At 42.5% G+C, this 18435-nt stretch overlaps 1 protein-coding gene across 1 annotated transcript; it reads left to right on the top strand.

Annotated features, from left to right (window-relative positions):
- The first annotated feature begins 442 nt into the window (after nt 1-442).
- Nucleotides 443-14576, top strand: aff3 (AF4/FMR2 family, member 3). Its single transcript, XM_068746727.1, has 19 exons — nt 443-514; nt 2143-2187; nt 5007-5081; nt 5304-5334; nt 5441-5498; nt 6333-6384; nt 6791-6831; nt 6977-7169; nt 9445-11391; nt 11558-11652; nt 12085-12250; nt 12340-12443; nt 12582-12645; nt 13109-13245; nt 13349-13420; nt 13533-13626; nt 13935-13984; nt 14106-14317; nt 14455-14576. The coding sequence occupies exons 1-19, from the start codon at nt 443-445 to the stop codon at nt 14574-14576; spliced, it is 3630 nt and encodes a 1209-aa protein (XP_068602828.1).
- Nucleotides 14577-18435: the final 3859 nt, after the last annotated feature.

Here is an 18435-nt window from a genome sequence, read left to right as displayed (position 1 = left end):
TAACATTTTTTGGTAGAATGGTTGAGCCTTCCTCGGTGGATTTGCATGAAGAAGCAGAATTAGGAAATTATGAGTCCAATGCAATTCCGAATTCTAGTTGTAGACATTTTTTCAGAGATCCATATCACAAAGCGATCATCGATTGTGTTGAAAATACATTGGGTCAAACTGAGTCGTGTTCTCCGCTGCATGAGCTGCGCGTGTGTCATCTCTGACGTTACCGGCCCGCCTACCCCCCCTCCCTCCCCGTCTCCATCCCGGTGACACACTCACTCGTCAAAGCAACAAGGCAGAGAACGGAGCCGGCCTGCCAGCGTCACCGAGACGCACCGAGACGCACCGAGACGCACCGAGGCGCACCGAGCCGCACCGCGTCCGCCGCCTCCAGCGCGAATGCTCACTGGCATGGGCACCGGAGGGAACCACTGACCATCCAGGAACCATGCCTACTGCCCTAGGGGGCAAAGGGAAACTCTTGACCTACTGCTTTCTCGTCCGATGCGCATATTCTCAGGTAAGTGGTTGCATGGAATGTTTTATTTGAAAAAAGAAAAAGAAAAATGAGGAGGGATGAGCACGTTTGTGTGCGTTGAGCAGATAATGTTAATGTGTTAAAGATGTTGAACAAGATGTTCAAAGTCACCCAACAGTAGGCAGCATTAAGCCGTTTGTAAGTAATAAATACCCTTCCTTTGTCTTAACACTGAATTATAACGGGAGGGTGATTCCTGCAGAGTTTGAGCTCAAATCAGAGGTTGAGACGAATCATAAACACACTCAGGACAAATGAAGAGACAAACAAAGAGCTTAAAAGAGACGGAAAATGAGCATAACTCCAGTCTTAGTTGCTACTTGAGAATGCCACAGGTGGACAGCAGTCGTCAGCTCGCATGCTGTGTTTCGTTTTACAGGTGTTATGATGGGTTGTGGTTTGTTGGCCTCGAGGGATTTCACTCATCAGGGCATTGCAGCAGAGCTGCAGCCGGCGATGTTAGTCTGTAAGTGGGCTGGAATAAGTGAAACACGTTCTACAGGATTGTCTTCATTCTAATAGGACTGTAAGTGTGAAGGAAGGAGGGAGGCCTGACTCGGGCTTGTGCGCCACCTCAGGGAGAAAGCGACGGCGGTCGTCTGCGTTTACGCTTTTCATTTAGTGGCTACAGGCTCATAACTCCTCGTGGTTGTAACAATCAGACTGTCTTCACACACACTGCTTTCCATCGTCAGGCACAGGGCAGACGCTCATGCACTGACCTCAGTGAGTCATGCTTGCAAGAGGAGACAGATTTATCCTGCCACGCACGGCGCACTGCACACACACACACTCAGCACTGTGCACGCTTGCACTGCACAGATGGCTCAGAAGACATAGTGGGGCATGAACGAAGAAGAAAATTATCAAATGGAATTTATAGAAGAAATGAATGATTGTCTTAATGTGGACTAAGAGAGTACAGGTGGTCAGCGTCCAGCTGATGAGGGTCACAGAGGAATATACAAACACGGAGTGATGAAGACAGTGAAAAGAAAAATGTTGATGGTGATTCCCATAGAAATGCAACACTAAAGGTATTTTTGCTCATATTTGTGTGGCAGGTCCATCTGTTTTCATTCCGGACACATTCCTGCATAACTAGAAAGGTCCCAACTCAGATTGGGACGTAATAGTAAAGTATTTTTCTTCTTTATCTTAATGCTTGAGCAATGTTCATACCACGAATTTGAACAGTGAGCTGAAAAGGGGAGAAACACGAGGGAGGGCCAAAGAGAGGGAACTAGAGAGGGGAGGGGTTGCCTAACACGGATGGAAACAGAAAGTTGCTTGCAAAAGAATCACAATGCATCCGCTCAGCTGCAGCTGCGATTTCTAAGATATGAGTCATCAATGTTCCTCAGCGTCCTCAAAGCTCCTCCACTTACTTCACGTGGACGAGCTTTACAGTGAAGTGCGACGCAATGTTGTGACTGTCGCTGTGAAAAGGTGGGAACTGGTGTGTCGTGGGTGATCTAAGATCTAAGATCAATGGCTTGTGAAAGACACAAAGTAGTTTATGCATTCTATACTACGTGTGAGAACATCTGCACGGATCACGTGTTGAACGAGTACAGAAGCACTTCACCTGTCTCCTTCTGTTTTTACAGGTAACAAGAAGCCAACACAGCCTCCGTGCCAAAGGTAATCTGGAGGTAAGGAATTACTTTTATACCTGTTCTTTTATACCTGTTCTTTTATACCTGTTCTTTTTTCACCTACAAAAATAAAATAGGCATTACTGACTTTGAACAAAATTCAGATTTACACCTAATTAAATACCTGAAATTATATTGAGGTTTTTTTTTTATTGTTGATTAATCTCTAATGTTTCTGTCAACATGTGTCTGTCTGTCTGTCTGTCTGTCGGTCTGTCTGTGCAGAATTACTCAAAAAGTTGAGAATGTATTTTGATGAAAGGCTGTGATCACCATCTGAATCCATAATTTTACATGATTCAACATTATTATTATTTTTTTACAGTTTGTTCTTTACCTTTGTGTGAAAGGATTGTGTGTGAACATTGTCCACACACTTTTTGTCTGTTCAAACAAAATATGATCCAACCAATATTCTGGACCTGGTGATCAATAATGTTCAAAGTTATGGCTCTCACAGCAGATTCACGACTATGAGAAAACAAATATTCATCTATGGTTACATTCTAACGAAAACTGCTGAAACAGCTAGGGGTCATATTTGACACTCAATAGATCCTGAATAATCCCAATATTGATGTCTATTATTATACATTATTTTAATTCTAAGGGAAAGTATTCATGGTCAGATAGTCATAATATAAGGGTCAAACTATCTTGGGATTACTTCTGTGGATGAGGCACAAGGGAAACTGAGCTGCCTTGACTGAGGTTTGTCTAATGGTTTCTACTTATTATTATTTTTTTGTTATGTTGGATGTTTCTCAGAGGACGGCTGCTCCTCGCGTCCTGTCACTAGTGTGGGACACACAATAGAAGTGGAGGACAAAAAAAACAGAGTTACAGAACATGTGGTGAGGAAAGGTGGGAGGAAGATGGCAGCACATAATGCTTCACACAGGAGACCGTGTTGTTGTTGGAGGAGGAAAGGGGTGAGGGCTGCTTGGTGCTGTGTCCTTGGTGACTGAGAGAGGAGAGATAATGAAGAGGAAGGATAAGCAATGAGAAGAAACACTCTAGTCCCCCCCCCCCCCCCCCCTCAGGGCTTACTGTGGAAGGAGGGAAGACTAAGGGGGAAAGCTCCAGAGTCGCCTGTTGAGTTCATAAATACGTGTCATTTCCTGAGAAAATCCAGACTCATGTCGGAGTGAAAGAACTAGTTTGGCATTTCGGGAAATATGTGTATTTGCTTTCTTGCAGAGAAAACACCATTTCTGGGTGGACGATGAAGCCGTAGGCAGCAGCTCATTACTTTAGCTTAGCATGGAAACTCAAAGCCAGAGGAACAACATTTGTCTTCTGAAGGGCACATTCTTTTTTTTTAAATGCATATTAGAAGTGTAAAAAAGACAAATCAAGCTACTTTCCCTTGACCTTAAGATTTAGTGCGCACACATGAGCGTGGTCTTCCTCTTCTCATCTCAGTAGGAAAGTGAGTGCGAAATGATTCCTCAGACCTCACGAGCTGAGTTCTGTCGGTTAGCCGTATTCTTATGCATCGGAGCCGATCAAACGTGACCTTTTCCAGAAGCCGTTCTCTGCAGTCATGCAGCTTTGTACTTCCCCTTCATCCAGTGATCATCAAACACATGTCCGTAGCACACCAAAGCCCCCACAGCATGATGCACCTTAGGAACCGGATCAGGCAAATGAATTATACCAAAAGGTCCTTTTGTCAGCATCCATGAGGCCTGCTTTGTCTAAATATGATGACAGGCAATCTAATCAAGCAGAGATTGTGATCGGAGCACGAGCGACGGATGGCTGCAGCGTTCTCCGCACACGGCTTGTTTCCTTGTTGGTAGCATGCAGAGCTAAGAAATAAGAAATGGTGATCATTACAACGCTTCCATCCCCTCACATGATGCTCAATCTGCTCCGAGTATCCAACAAAAACATTGGAATCATTTGTAAAATTTAATTTATCGGCAGTCGGCAGACAACATGGAGACTGTAAAGATAAAGATGTCTGTAAATGTTGAGGAGAGGGAGTTCAGGATGTGCAGAAAAGAGTTAGACTAATGTCATGAAAACGTTTGTAGTGGTTCTGCATTCTTATGATCAAAAAGCATCTGCAATTATAAACTATCATTTTATTTGGGGCGTGTACACATTTATTGATTGATTTTTTTTTACAAATCATTTTAAAGTAACATAGCATGAAGCGGCGTGTTAAAATGGCCCAAATATATTCTGCTAATTATAGCTGGAAGTTCAGCAATTCTTTCTTCGCATTCAAGAGTTGAGCGCCTCAATAATGAACATTTTGCCTTTGAGTGATTCGATGTGAAACGATCAGTTCAGTAGATGAATCATTTCAGCAGTTTCAGTCGGCTGTAACTGCTCACTGATGATAGGAGGAAGCTTCTTTCTTTTTTTTTTTACATTCAAATGAATCCTTTTTACAGCCTGATTTATCGTTTCTGTCTGAAGTTTGCTTTCTTTATGTGGTTGCAAAGCCCTGTAAGTCTTCTGATGTGTTTAATGTTCAATTCCTTGCGATCTCCTCAAAAAGTAACAAAATGCTTTGCCACATTTGGGGAAGACTCAACCCGTCTGGTCTTATTCAGACGTGCCCTCATGAAATGTGAATTCGTACCTTTTGAAGAATGTTTGTTAGATCATATTTTCAGTGGATCTGCTGTTGCCCCGACTGAGCTGTCCAACAAGGACCTCTAACCTGTGTGAAAATGAGAGCGCTAGGTTTTACAGAAAAATAAAGGCATTTGTAAAGACAGTTTCTGTATGGGAATGTGATCAATCACGGTGGCGTCCCACAATTCACCTTTGACCCTTTGATCCCATCTGCTGCACAGGACATGACTCAGTCCTGGCCATCCCAGGAAGCCTTGGGGGGTGACCAGGCACCACGAATCATCTACAGCTCCAAGGTACGTGTTTGTTGGATATTATCATTTATATATTTTAGATTATTTTGTCAGCTTTTGAAAAATAAAAAGTCGTTAGTATCTCCAGAAAGTCTGGTAACATGCCTACAAGTGATGTCTGAGGAAATGTCTGACCGCAAGCTCGAAAAGGAAAGATATGATCCTTTCATTTTTGTTGTTTTGCTCTATTTTGCTTACAATATTTTGTTCTCTCTTCTTTCCAAGGAAAAACTACGTAGCACACAACAAAGGCAAAGTATGTCTTCACTGAAATAGACTTCCTGATGTGATTAGTACAATAATATAATTGGTTCTCTAATAGTTTTTGCTGCTTGGTCTGCCTCTCCATCTCGTTCTCTAAGGCCGAGGGGATGTTCCACAGCGAATGGCCCGTCACCCTCGCCTGGCACCTCACAAATCGTAAGTCAGACCAGGAAACACGATCCGGCAAAGGTCATGAAACCGGAGCGGCTCCTGTGGCACACATGCATGATACCATATATCATGGAAACTCTTCTCTGCAACCTTTATGAGATTATGCAAACATGTACACCATCAATAGTGCACGAATGAAAGCCGCTGACACGAACCAGAGAGAGTGTGTAAGGCTGAGTAACGTAGATAAGGTCAAAGGTCATTTAACATTCTTGCAGATGTCAGTGGAGACTGATGTGCTCCTGTTTGCTACCTCATTATGTGCTCTTTATAATGTGAAACACATGTTGTGCCTTGTAAGACAACTGCATTCCACATCATCACACTGCTTTTGTTACGTAACATGGCATTTTTTTTTATCATAGTGAACACAGTGAACATTTCTAAAAAAAAAAACACACAAAATGATACCACTTTGTTTCCGGCTAACTGAGATGTTAGATACAAAAGCAAAGTAATGGCTGGGTCGAGTACGCTGGGAATCTGCATCTGAGCAAGACGCCCAGCCTTTGAAGCTGTGTCAACACCTGAGAGGGAACGTTAGAACTGACTTTTTGTTTGTTTTGTCGTACATACATTTTGGAGGATGGGCCAATTTCGACAAAAAATTTTTCATTGTTAAATAAAGAACATTCACTGTTAAAATTTCGGGGGCCCCTCTCCTCTACAATAGAAGTGTATTAATTGTATAATTACATCAGCTCTCTGGCTTGATGCAACAGATCCATATTAACAACTATCTGCATACATTTACATTACAATACAAATCTGTGCTAGATGAAAATTGTAACGTGCACAGTGTTCTTTATTGTCTTACAGCATGCTTGCTGATGACCTGAAGCTGAGCAGTGACGATGACGACACTCAAAGGGTACATCAATGGTCATATCACTGCTTCGAAATGGTCTGACTACGACATTTCAGAGTAGTGTTTATCAAACCCTATTTATGAATGCATAATAACATTTGTACGACAGATGTTGAGTTTATAAACACACATCACAAATCTAGACTACAATCAAGCATAAATCGGTAATGGGCTGCGGCTTGCAGGGGTGATGAGGCCAACTTCTCCACAGTGTGGGTCAAATGCAAAAAAACATTTCATGTGCAATCCGAGCTCTTGCCGAAGGACGCCTGTTGTTTAATGTTGTGGACACAGCCACTGTCTTTCTTAACTGCTCCTCTCTTTCCTGATACAAATATTACGACATCCAGCCATCGAGTATAGAAGCCGTGGATGATACCTTTGCTTTTCCTCTTTCATATTCCTGAAGGGAAATCTAGAGCCAGCTTCCTGGGACGCAACGCAACGCAGGTAAATATCACGTGTGTCTGTTAAGCGCTGTTGCATGACTGTAAACAGAAGTTCAGCCATATGAATATGACCATTGGACGTCTGCTTCGCTTGGCCGTGCACCTACTCTGACCCCTGATGTGTGTCTGTGCGTGTCGACTGACAGCCTGTCAGCACAGCGAGGGTACACACACGGCAGGCGGGTGAGACATTCCAGCTCAGACTCTTCGGGCTCCGGCTGCTCTGCTGAGTCGTGCAGCAGCAGCAGCCTTCGCTCCCCGAGCCCCAGCCAGAGCCCAGAAAATCACCGAGACCCTCCGTCACCTGTTAACACACAGCCGGCACTCAACGACAAAGAGGTACAGCACCGAAGCGCCGAAGCACCGAACTCCCTTTTCCTCTGTTGGTGTCTTGCTTGTCTGTCTCTCCGTGCTACAGATGAATCCTCTGCAGGGAGCGGTGGCCACGAGGCAGTTGACAGCAGGTGGGGGGGGGGGGGGGAGACAGTGGACGGAGGAATGCATGTGAGCTGGCGAGGAGGAGGGGATATGTGGGTTAGCCTTGGTAATTCATGCTTGGGTGTCATATCAACAGACACTCAGAGGAAAGCCCTCCGGACCTGGGGGTTATCAAGACCTGAATTCCTGTTGGCATTAATAAGCAAAGCAAAAGTAAATGTATCTAATAATATAGTCTTATTTAGATATTTTTTAATTCATGCATTATGGACACACATAATGTGGAACACCTTCTTGTAATTAAATAGGTAAATACTGCATGCACAAACAGATATGTTTGTTGGGTATCTGGAGGTGTGGGGCGTCTGAAATGTGTTAGGAATGAAGGGGGAACATGCTCTTTCTTATGAAGGGAGGGGCCTGTACAACATAGACGACTATTAGTGAACATGTGTTAAATTTGGGCCAGCGAGAGGGAGTGGAGGGCGTTTGGCATGGGGGGGGGGGGGGGGGGGGGTGCGGGGTGGGGGGTATACACCATATGTTTTTTATTTACGTGGACTGTTTAAATGCCTCTGAAAGAAGAGATGGGGGTTGGAAGTTATGGAAGTAGCAAATTCGGAGTTCCAGGTACTGAGAGAAGGAGGGAGGGAGAGAAACGAAGGAGGCAGGGCAGCCGAGACGATACAAGAGATGCAGTGTCTTCTCTCTGGAAAGAGGGAAAGGGATGTGGGGAGGGTGGTCACTGTTTGACTTGACAAGCGGAGGTTTAATTTAGCCTGAGGTCAGTTAAGAGAGGACTAGAGAACGTGAGAAAGTAAAAGACGTTTTCTCTCCTGTTGTAAGTATACACTTCCCTTTCCTATATTGGAGTGCAAACTTTCCGTTGTGTTATTCTTGTTCTTTCTGTTGCCAAGCCAGTTGTTAAGCAAATATTAAGTGAGTTATTTGGCATAATTGGATGGGGGTTGAGCTTCTGTGAGCGCAGATGTGGGGCATGAAAACCGTGAAGTAAGTAGCCTAGCGAAAGGAGACCGTCAGAATTTTTTACTGAAAGTTTTTTCAACATGCATCACGATCAAGGGTTGTCAGAGTTTCAATTGTCTTCACAGGAGCTGAGTAAGTAAGACAAAGTATTTGTCATGTTCAGTGAATATTTATGCACTTTTGATTTCTCTTGCAGTGTGACATTGTGGTATGTGCACATACCGGTACACACATATGTTTGTGATTCCTTTACAGTTAAGAGAGTGAATGCCTCACCTGCTATCGTGCTAAAACAAACAAATACATGACTTCTTTTCATATATTTATATTTATCTGTGATTTGTACTAAAAAGTTACTTTGCATTTAACTTCATCCGTTTTAGATTATTTTTCATTTTAATTGACATTTATCATTCAAACACTGAGAAGAGACATGCGGTGAGGCTAAACCATCTGAGCCTCACCGTGGATTGATCAGTCTCTCGGCTAACTGTGCTACATGCTCTGCTGTGAGACCGTATTGCTGTCTCTCTGTTTGTCGCTATTTACTATAGCTATATGAGCTAAATTACCATAGTTCATGCAGTGTGTTTTTTTGTCAACAACTGTATATGTATAATGTGTTTCTTGTGCTGAACGATCATCAAACAGCTGAAAAAAGAGGCACTAGGTGAGGCATGCAGTTTTCCTGCCTCATGGTAGGGATCGCTGTGAATGCTGTTTGTGACTTAATTTATAAGTAAAGGCAAAACCATAATAACATTTTAATTAAATGTGCTTTTTTGTGTGTTACAAGTTTGTATGTGTAAAGAGTGCTGATATGAGAGTTGTAATATAATATTTTAACTGCTAATCATTTGATTAGATCAATAAGATACTCTGTAAGTTTCACAGGTTTTTAAATCTGATGAAGTCAGTGCCTCACCAGACATGAACCTCGCTGTACATCACTGATGTATATGCGTATATGAATGTGTGTGTATATGTCTATACATATGTAACTAAGGGATAGAATATTTGTACTGCTATTTTTACTTCTTGCATCTTACATTTAGTTGGGGAATCTTAACTCTCTGACATGAGACATTTACTTGTAACAGACAATTTTCTGATTATTGTGTCTTTACTAAGCTTCTACTACTCAGTTTTTACTCACCTCTGCTTCAATCTTTTTTTATGCTTTCTTTAGACTGATCACCCAACAGTTGCCCAATGGCAGTTGGATAAATGGCTAAATAAATCCCAGAAAAAGTCTGCAACCAGTGAACACTATCCCTACCAGGGCATTCCAGGACACTCTGCCCACAACCAACGATCCCCATCTCCAGCCAGGTCCTGGGACAGCAAACAGGAATATAGTCCTAGCCAAAGCCCTATTCCTAGTCCACAGTTCCACTACAGTCACAGCAGCTCCCTGCGTAGTCCTGGTTATAGTCACTGTCCTAGCCCCAGTCCATTTCCCAGCACATGTCCAGGTTCCAGCCCTAGCCTTAGTCCAAGGCATAGCCCCATCCCAAGTCCGGTTCCAAGTGTTTGCCCCAGTCCGCATGGGAGCCAGATAACCAGCCGTAGTCCTAGCCCTATACCTAAAGACCATCCAGAAACCACCTGTCCCAGCCTACGTGCCCCTTCTAGGGTGCACCACCACCCTCAGGTTCAGAGTCATAACCCAACACATCCTAAACTAACAGCCAAACCCCACAGTAGACAAGCTGGGTCGTGGATTGCTCCACTTCCTAACATCAATGCTGAGAGCAATCCTGTAAACACTAATAATAATAAGCAGTCATCTAATCAGCATAGACCTAAGTCTCGACTCATACAAAATCAAGACCAAAGCCAAAGTAAATTCAAGCTTTCTGTTGATTTAAATTCAAAACAGGCCCACAGAAAAAAATCTCAACCCAAGACTAACTTGCAGCCAAGTTCTCAACAGGTCTCCGAGGCTCCAAAATCAAAGCCCACGCCACATTGTGAGCAGATCCGGAGTGGCAGATCCATTCATAACAATTCACAAAACAAGAACAGGCTTTTATTTCAATCGAGCTCACATCATAGCCCCACAAGAGGGCAGCACGTACCTCCTACTAGTCATGCAACAAACATTGGTCCTCGTCCCCATTCCCTATCTCCTTCTGTAACTGCCAAATCTTTGGCATTTACAGCACCAACTACCGTGCATGTTAGCCATACACAAACAACACAGAAGAAACTCCAGTCCAAACACCAAGTGGTAGAAGACAGGGGAAATCACCGGAACCCAGCAGAGGGTAGAAAAGAAGAGAGAAAACAGAACAGACACAGAGAAAATCAAGGGAAACGGGAGAGAAAGGAAGAGAGGAGGCTGGCGGAGGAGCAGCTACTGAGACATCCCTGGAACCAGAGTTCGGCAGAAGAGGAGGAGGAAGTGGATGGAGTGACAGAGACTCAGAGGAAGAACGAGGAGACAGCAAGAAGGGAAAACAGTAGGAGGAGAGAGCAGCAACATAGACGCGAATGGCAAACAGAACAAGCTAAGCAGCGATTGCCTACGAACACGCTGCAGCACCGCCATCAGGAAGACTCACATCACCAGGGAAGGACAAAAAAGAGAGGAAGAAGTAAGAGGGAGAGAGAGTTACAACCAGAACTTTTGCCTCGTCTGCCACATTCCCCAAGTCGACGTCGACCATCTTTCTCATCATCCACCTCGTCGTCTTCTTCGAATACAGAGTCAGAATCTGAATATCAGGCACCAATCACCAAAGTTCCAGCAGACTCAACGTCTCACAAGGCAATTAGCAAGAGAGAGCAGCAAGGCACAAGCACTTTAGAAGCCAACAGGCCGAAGGGGGCACACCCCAGAGGACCAACCTCAGGTAACACAAACAAGGAGCAGCAGATTGAGCATAGGCAAAAACTCTACACCCTGGTTCCATTTGGGCGAGGCGAAAAGGCTTCAGTGTCTTCCCAGCGAGGTCTGAGAAATTTGGTTGTGCAGATTGACCTCTGTCTTCTCAAAAGGGTCCCTGACAGCACCACGAGCACCACTGCTAGAAAGCCTACCTCTTCGTCAATCAAGGGCAAGCAAAGAGACGCCATGAAACACTTGTGCGTCCCTGAATCTATGACAAAAGATGGACAAAAGAAGCGCAAGGTAGACAAAATGTATACATGTCTTTTTCTTCTTTTTTTAATCTAGTGTGTATCTGTAAATATTTTCCTGCATCAATGTAGGATGAAAAGAGCCTAGATATACTTGCTCTAAAGTGGCTTTGCGTGTGTGTTTGTGTGTGTGTGTGTGCATGTGTGTGTGTGACCAGATGGAGAATGTTGCATCACATAGAGAAAACAAGAGGAGTACTCCCTATACAAATGACCTCTCTGGCTGCATTGAGTCTGAGACCACACACAAAGGGTAAGAATTCATTCATTCATTCATTTTCTTTACCGCACAATCCCAAATCCGGGTCATGGAATCTACTGAAGCCTATAAGAATTACAAAGCAATTATACTAAATTCACTAGAAAATATAAAATTCACCTTTCAATAAGTGTATATATTTTTACATCCCATTGTTGATGACTGTCATGATTGTTGTGCTCTGTACTTGTAACATCTGTTGAATGTTTACCCATGTTTAACAAATTTAGTTTTTGTTTGTTTGTTTGTTTGTTTGTTTTTCCTCAGCTGGTTCGAGGTTCTACGTTTAGAGGGTGTAACTCTGTAAAGATTGTAAAGTCTTCAGAGCAAAATTGTTATTTGTGAATTTAGGCTATGCAAAAAACATTTTTTTTATTGCTATTTATGTTTTTTTCTATATAAAATTGTGCATGTGCATATTTGCAGGTACTTGGACGAGTACTTGGACAGCAAAAGGCCATTGTCCCCCTTGTCTCCATTATCTGATAGTCCACCAGAGTCCATAAAGCCCCCCTCTAAATCAAAGACTTCAGAGCAGCACCATGTCCAGATCCACAAGATTAGACATAAGAATAAAGATCCTGCTATAAAAGTAAATCAAATAACTAACAGTTCAGGTCATCCCAACTCCTTTCCTTGTTGCATTCTGATATCGTTCACCTCTCTGATCTTAACTTTCAGCCCAAGACAGAAATTGATTGTGTAAAGGTGTCAAGACAGCCGCAACCCCCATCCGGGTCCTGGGGCCCTGCAAGACACGGGGATGCTGTGCCAAACCATGAAGCGTGAGCATCGGCCCTCACATTCCGTCACTGAAAAGATGATGCGTGATGTTAACTAGTTACATACTCAACAGGTACCTGGGATTGGGACTTACTGATGACATCAAACAATGTGTCTGTGTCTTCTGTCCCTCTTCTTAGTCCACACCATGCTGAGTACTACCTGCACGAGGCTAAAAGGATGAAGCACCGTGCCGATGCAATGGTGAGTCCTCGACAAAGTATTTGAAGGAGTATTATTTTTGAAAGTAAAGCGAAAACTATCTGTTATATTTGTACAGTTAGTGGAGAAACAGTTCCACATTTTAGTGATGTAATAATTTGCTTTCTCACTTATGGAAGATGTGAAAGTGTGCCATGAGTTCAGTCTCTTAGTATTCAAACAAACAATTGCAACTTTAAAATTGACATAGCACAAGGTCATGTCATTCACATAGGTCAATTTATGACCTATGCGACCCCCTGTAAATTAAATTAATTATAATTCATTGATTGAGCAAGATTGCCTGTTTTCCCCCCATCTGCAATTGTTGCACTAAGCCAGGCTACGGCTGGGCCTGGATAACTCAGAGAGCATTTCTCAGGTGCCTGCTGCTTGTTTTTAGACACCGATCAGTATTGAGACATTTGGTTTAATGTTTGCCGTCGGTGGTCGTGCTATTTTCCAGGTGGATAAGCTGGGGAAGGCCGTGAATTACATTGATGCTGCGCTCTCCTTCATGGAATGTGGGAAAGCAATGGAAGAAGGGCCACTTGAGGCAAAGTCCCCTTTTACTATGTACTCGGAGACAGTGGAGCTAATTAGGTGAGTTGTAGCTAATCCTAATATATAATTTAAGATAAAGGAATGCCTTATCAGAGAAGAACACATATAGATGATTATTTGTTAACAGTGCTGTGTCATTAAGGTATGCAATGAAGCTGAAGAGCCACTCGGGCCCAGCAGCCAGACAGGAAGACAAGCAACTGGCTGTTCTGTGGTACGTATGTCATTTCCTGTGTGGATGTGGCGTCCATCGTCATGCTGCAGGTGCTGCATCTTCGGGAGGATTTGTGACCTTTTTGTATCTCTCTCTGCTTGTGTGCCCACAGTTTTCGATGCCTTGCCCTCCTTTATTGGCAAATGTTTCGTTTAAAGAAGGATCATGCGTTGAAATACTCCAAAGTTTTGATGGACTACTTTAAGGTTTGTCTGAAGAAAACAAATCTGGCCATTTTCATTATCAGTATCCTTTCCTTGATGGTTCAGTCAGACAGGTCACAATTTTTAAATTGCAGCGGAACGTAGATGAACTTGGCATGTAAACTCTAACCTCAGTACTCCCCACAGACATGTTTATATATATATACATACTGTATACACAGGGGTTGTTTTGTGACAAAAAGGGGGCTTTTTATAGCATTGCAGCTTGAGTTGACTGCCTGAACTATTCAGGGAAACTGTAAAAGGTTTAGTTTAGACCATATCTAGCCTTATTTATGGTGTCATTGCAGAGTTCCCCCAGGGTGCCTCCTACACCTCCCTGCTGGAAAGACTCTGGGAAGTAAGTGGATAAAAGCTGTTCTTGTATCCTGCTGTCTGTTTAATTCACTCGCCTTCAACAGTCACCGAACTTTCAACAGCCTTTCAGCGATCGCTGTTGTGCACTGTCTTCTAACTCGCAGGAACGCAGGTACAGGAGGAGCCCCTTCTTCACTCACACCCAATTCTAAACATCTCAAGCAGGGTTCACATGGGGGCAACAACCTATCTTCTTTCATAAGCATTCCTCAACGTATCCACCAGATGGCAGCAAATCACCTAAACATCACCAACAGTGTCCTGTACAGCTATGAGTACTGGGAGGTGGCAGACAACCTTGCCAAGGAGAATAAAGGTATGGCAGCTTCTTTTAACCGCACATCCAATGTGAGAGATGGGGAAAGTTAACATTTAGAGATTTACTCCAAAATGAATATGTCAAATAGATCTGTCACAACTGGGGATTTCAAGATCTTCTTTTTTCCATTACAGAGTTCTTCAATTACTTGAATACTTTATCTGGGCCCTTGACTCTTCACAGCAGCATCGCTCATGCAGTCCAGTACACCAGACAAGCTCTTCAGTGGATTCGCATTAGTGCCAAACTTAACTAGCAAGGACAGATTAGCTTTTTTCCTCTGATTCGATCTCCAAGCCTTGTACAGAAGAGACTGTGGATCTCTATATATGCAGCTGACGGGATGAACTAATATCCACCGTACTGGGTGAAATTAAGTTGGATGGAATTCCAACAGAGCCATGATCATCCTCATGGGATTTTAGGGTGCTCAGCGCCCCGGTTTTACTGTGTCCAAAGCCTCCTGGGAGGGGATTATTTCAATTCCTCACAGAACTTACATGAACCTTCCTGCTCATTGTTGGATTCATCTGAAGAGCATTGTGTTCACTATAGATCTGAAGCTCTAATCATTTGCCAAATTTCCCTTGGTGACAAAAACAGGACTCAGTTGTACTCATTTGTGTGTGAAAATTCACCTTTTTTTTATATACCTTGGAATAAAACTTTATTCAGTGGACTGTTTATCTGCGGCCAGAAATAGACTAACCAGTCAAATACCACATTTTCCAAAGTGGGAATCTTGCCTGCATCTTTTTTTAATTTGAGGCTTCATGGACTCTTGTTTTTAAAACGTCCATATTTTCACTTTTTTGTGTATTGAGTGTGCAATAATTGATGGTTTGTCTGTTTTTCCAAGAAAAGACAAAGAAAAAAATACAAAACAAAAAAAACTGAAAAAGTCTAGTTGCCAACTTTCAAGGTTTGAATTATCCAACATTTATTTTTGTTGTTCTGAATGCAGGTTTATGTAATTGAATGAATCCACCAGACTCTCTCTGGAAAATGAATTTCCTTGGTTTTGATTACTAAGTATTCATCCAACATTTGTTGCTTCTATCGATGTTTTAACTTAAACTGAAGGATTAACGTGTCGTCTGTGAGCCAGATATACCTTAACCTAAACAGAGCTGGTGTAAGCAAATGTTTGCTGTCACAATGCTTAACCTTACCTAATGTTAGCAATCTAGCATTAGCTTGTCAATATGGAGGCATTTTATTTTTTGACAATACAGTACTGATGCGTCAGCAGAGTTAGCATTCAATTTATTATATTGTCAAAAGAAATGCATTAATTTCCTTAACCGTTTTATCCGTAAACGGATCACGGGTAGTGCTGGAGCCTAGAAAGGCAGAGTACAATAATAAAAAATAAAAACAGTCAAACAATCAAAAAAAACATCTGGGCATTTTACACCCAGTGGCTATAGCATGAGTCTATGTTGCCTGAAGATGAATTAATGTGCAACAATACCCCTGCTACATCATGCACACTGCCGTGTCAAGAAATGTGACCATTTTGCGTTACACTATTGCTGTTATATTTCGATCTAGGAAACATTTATTGCTCTAACTTAAGCTCGTGCTAAATAGAGCAGTTACACCCCAAGAGTGAGATAGAATTGGGCCAAAGCAGATCAATACTGGCATGTGGCCTGGAAAAAAAAAGGTTCTGGAGACGCCTCTGATTGATGCACTTATCTTGGAATAGAATTTAACCTGAAAAATAAGGATCCTCATGTAAGGAGCCATTAGTGACCTCTCTCTCTCTCTCTCTCTCTCTCTGCACACACACACACACACACATACGCACAGACACTCTATCTTGGTCTCTGCAACAACACGGAAGTCGTGCATGAAACTTCAAGCGCTGATGTCTGCTACCATAGCAACAGAGAACAACCAATCAGGAAGGCACGCAGACGTGACGAGTCTTGGGTCAGTCGCGCGCCACGCTGGCTCCCGTGCTTTTGTTAAAACGTATCCAGCAGAAGATGACGGATTATTTTCCCTTCATCTTCTGCAGTTTAATATTTTACAGTCATTAATTACAATATGAAAACTCAGATCGCGTTTATTCAGTCCAGATAAGATCACGACGTACAAAGCACAACAAATGCTTTTGTTCTTGTTGCAATATGATCCATTTTTGGATGGTTATTGTTGTCTCCACGTGAGGATGCGGGAGCGCACACGCAGCTTGCCCGCGTACCGGAGGGGGGGGGGGGGGGGGGGGGGCGTGTGAGGACAGCCGGAGCCAGACAGAAAGCCCCAGACTGCCTACTGTATGAAAGCATGAGCACACACACCTGTCCTGATTTAACCCCCTCCCGAAGATTGTCCATCGGTCAGGAAGCGGCATCAACATCAAACAGCATCAGCAGCTTCTCTTATTCCTGTCGAGCCCAGTGAAGATTTAAACTGTCCGGAGCATTTAGGGGCATTTAAGGGAATTTAAGAGAATTTAAGGGCATTTAAGGGCATTTAAGAGCATTTAAGAGAATTTAAGGGCATTTAAGAGCATTTAATGGCATTTAAGGGAATTTAAGAGAATTTAAGGGCATTTAAGGGCATTTAAGAGCATTTAAGAGAATTTAAGAGCATTTAAGGGCATTTAAGAGCATTTAAGAGAATTTAAGAGAATTTAAGGGCATTTAAGAGCATTTAAGAGAATTTAAGGGCGTTTACGGGCATTTAAGGGCATTTAAGGGCATTTAAGGGCATTTAAGGGCTGCCGTTCAGTCATTCCAGGTGACTTGCCCTCGTTTGCCCGCATCGTGGCAGCATTACAATACAAGGAGGAGCCGGGATTTGAGCCGAATCAAGTCAGCACAGATTATATACAGGAGAACAGGAAGTTGAATTAATTTTGTTTTGGAAATAAAATTCTGTCAAAAATAATGACTATGATTATTGTAATTAATTTAAGGGGAAAAAAATCTTATTTCATATCTGATTACTTTGAACTATTAAAAAAATGAAACTATAAAACAAGTTGTGTTTGCTGGCAGAGGAATTTGCCGATATGCTAGCAATGGTTTTTTTTTTCTTTTCTGTTTTTAGATACAAAATGCATTCATTCAATCTTCATCGAAAACAAGTTGTTTGAAAGAGGGTGTGCATAAAAACGATGGAAGGGAACTGCCATTCTACAGGATGATGTCAGGAGATTGCTCCAATTCATGGGGAAGGGGATTACTGCTGCACCCACCCATCCATCCATCCATCCATCCAACTTCCAGCTGTTATCCGGAGCGGGTCGCAGGGACAACAGTCGGAGCACAGATTTCCAGACTTCCCTCTCTCCAGATCCTCCAGCTCTTCCGGGGGAAATCCCCTAACTGATTACTGAAGATTGATTATTTTATTTTTTCTATTGATTACATCAGATCAAAAATTAAATGTTGAAAGAAAAAAAGTACAGCATGTTATTATAAACTACTAATTTATTTTTTGTTATGAAGTCACATAACTTAATTTTAATGCAAATGGTCTGAATATATTTAATTTAAAACAAATTATTGAGGTTTTTCCTGATTTTTGTATATGCCCTGCAGTGAATTGTCGGGTGTACCCTGCCTCCCACTCGGGGTCAGCTGGGATAGGCTCCAGCTCCCCCTCAGTCACCCTCCTATGTGGTACTGTATATAAATATAATGTTTATTTCCTCCGGTTGACTTTTCTGTGGTTGGCAGCGTTGGGAAAGTAACTAGTAACTTAAAGTAATAATATTACTTTTTACCAGTAACGAGTAATGAAACGAATTACTTTTTCATTTTGAGTAATAATATTACATTTACTTTTTTTTCAAAAGTAATATATTACTTTTTTCACTCCGACCGGATACGGAAACGATTTGTCCTCGTCTGTTTTTAAGGTCGGTGACGTAAACTCGATCCATTCACTTTGGTGTTGTTTTGCTGCCCGCTCGCACCACGGAGGCAGACTGTCCCTCCGTTAGAATCAAAACATTCAACTGCGGAATCAATTCAGGTCACCTAATTTCACTTTTGCATCAGAAACTATCTTTTTTTTTGTACGAAGCATTTTACTTTCTAAATACTTGCCGACTGATGCCCAAATTCATTCATGAAATAACATTTCTTAATCCCAAT

The sequence above is a fragment of the Brachionichthys hirsutus genome, chromosome 12 (assembly GCF_040956055.1).
Source record: "Brachionichthys hirsutus isolate HB-005 chromosome 12, CSIRO-AGI_Bhir_v1, whole genome shotgun sequence".
In the NCBI taxonomy this organism is placed as follows: domain Eukaryota; kingdom Metazoa; phylum Chordata; class Actinopteri; order Lophiiformes; family Brachionichthyidae; genus Brachionichthys; species Brachionichthys hirsutus.
Note: the sequence above shows the minus strand (reverse complement) of the source record. Positions and strands in the feature narration are given on the sequence as shown.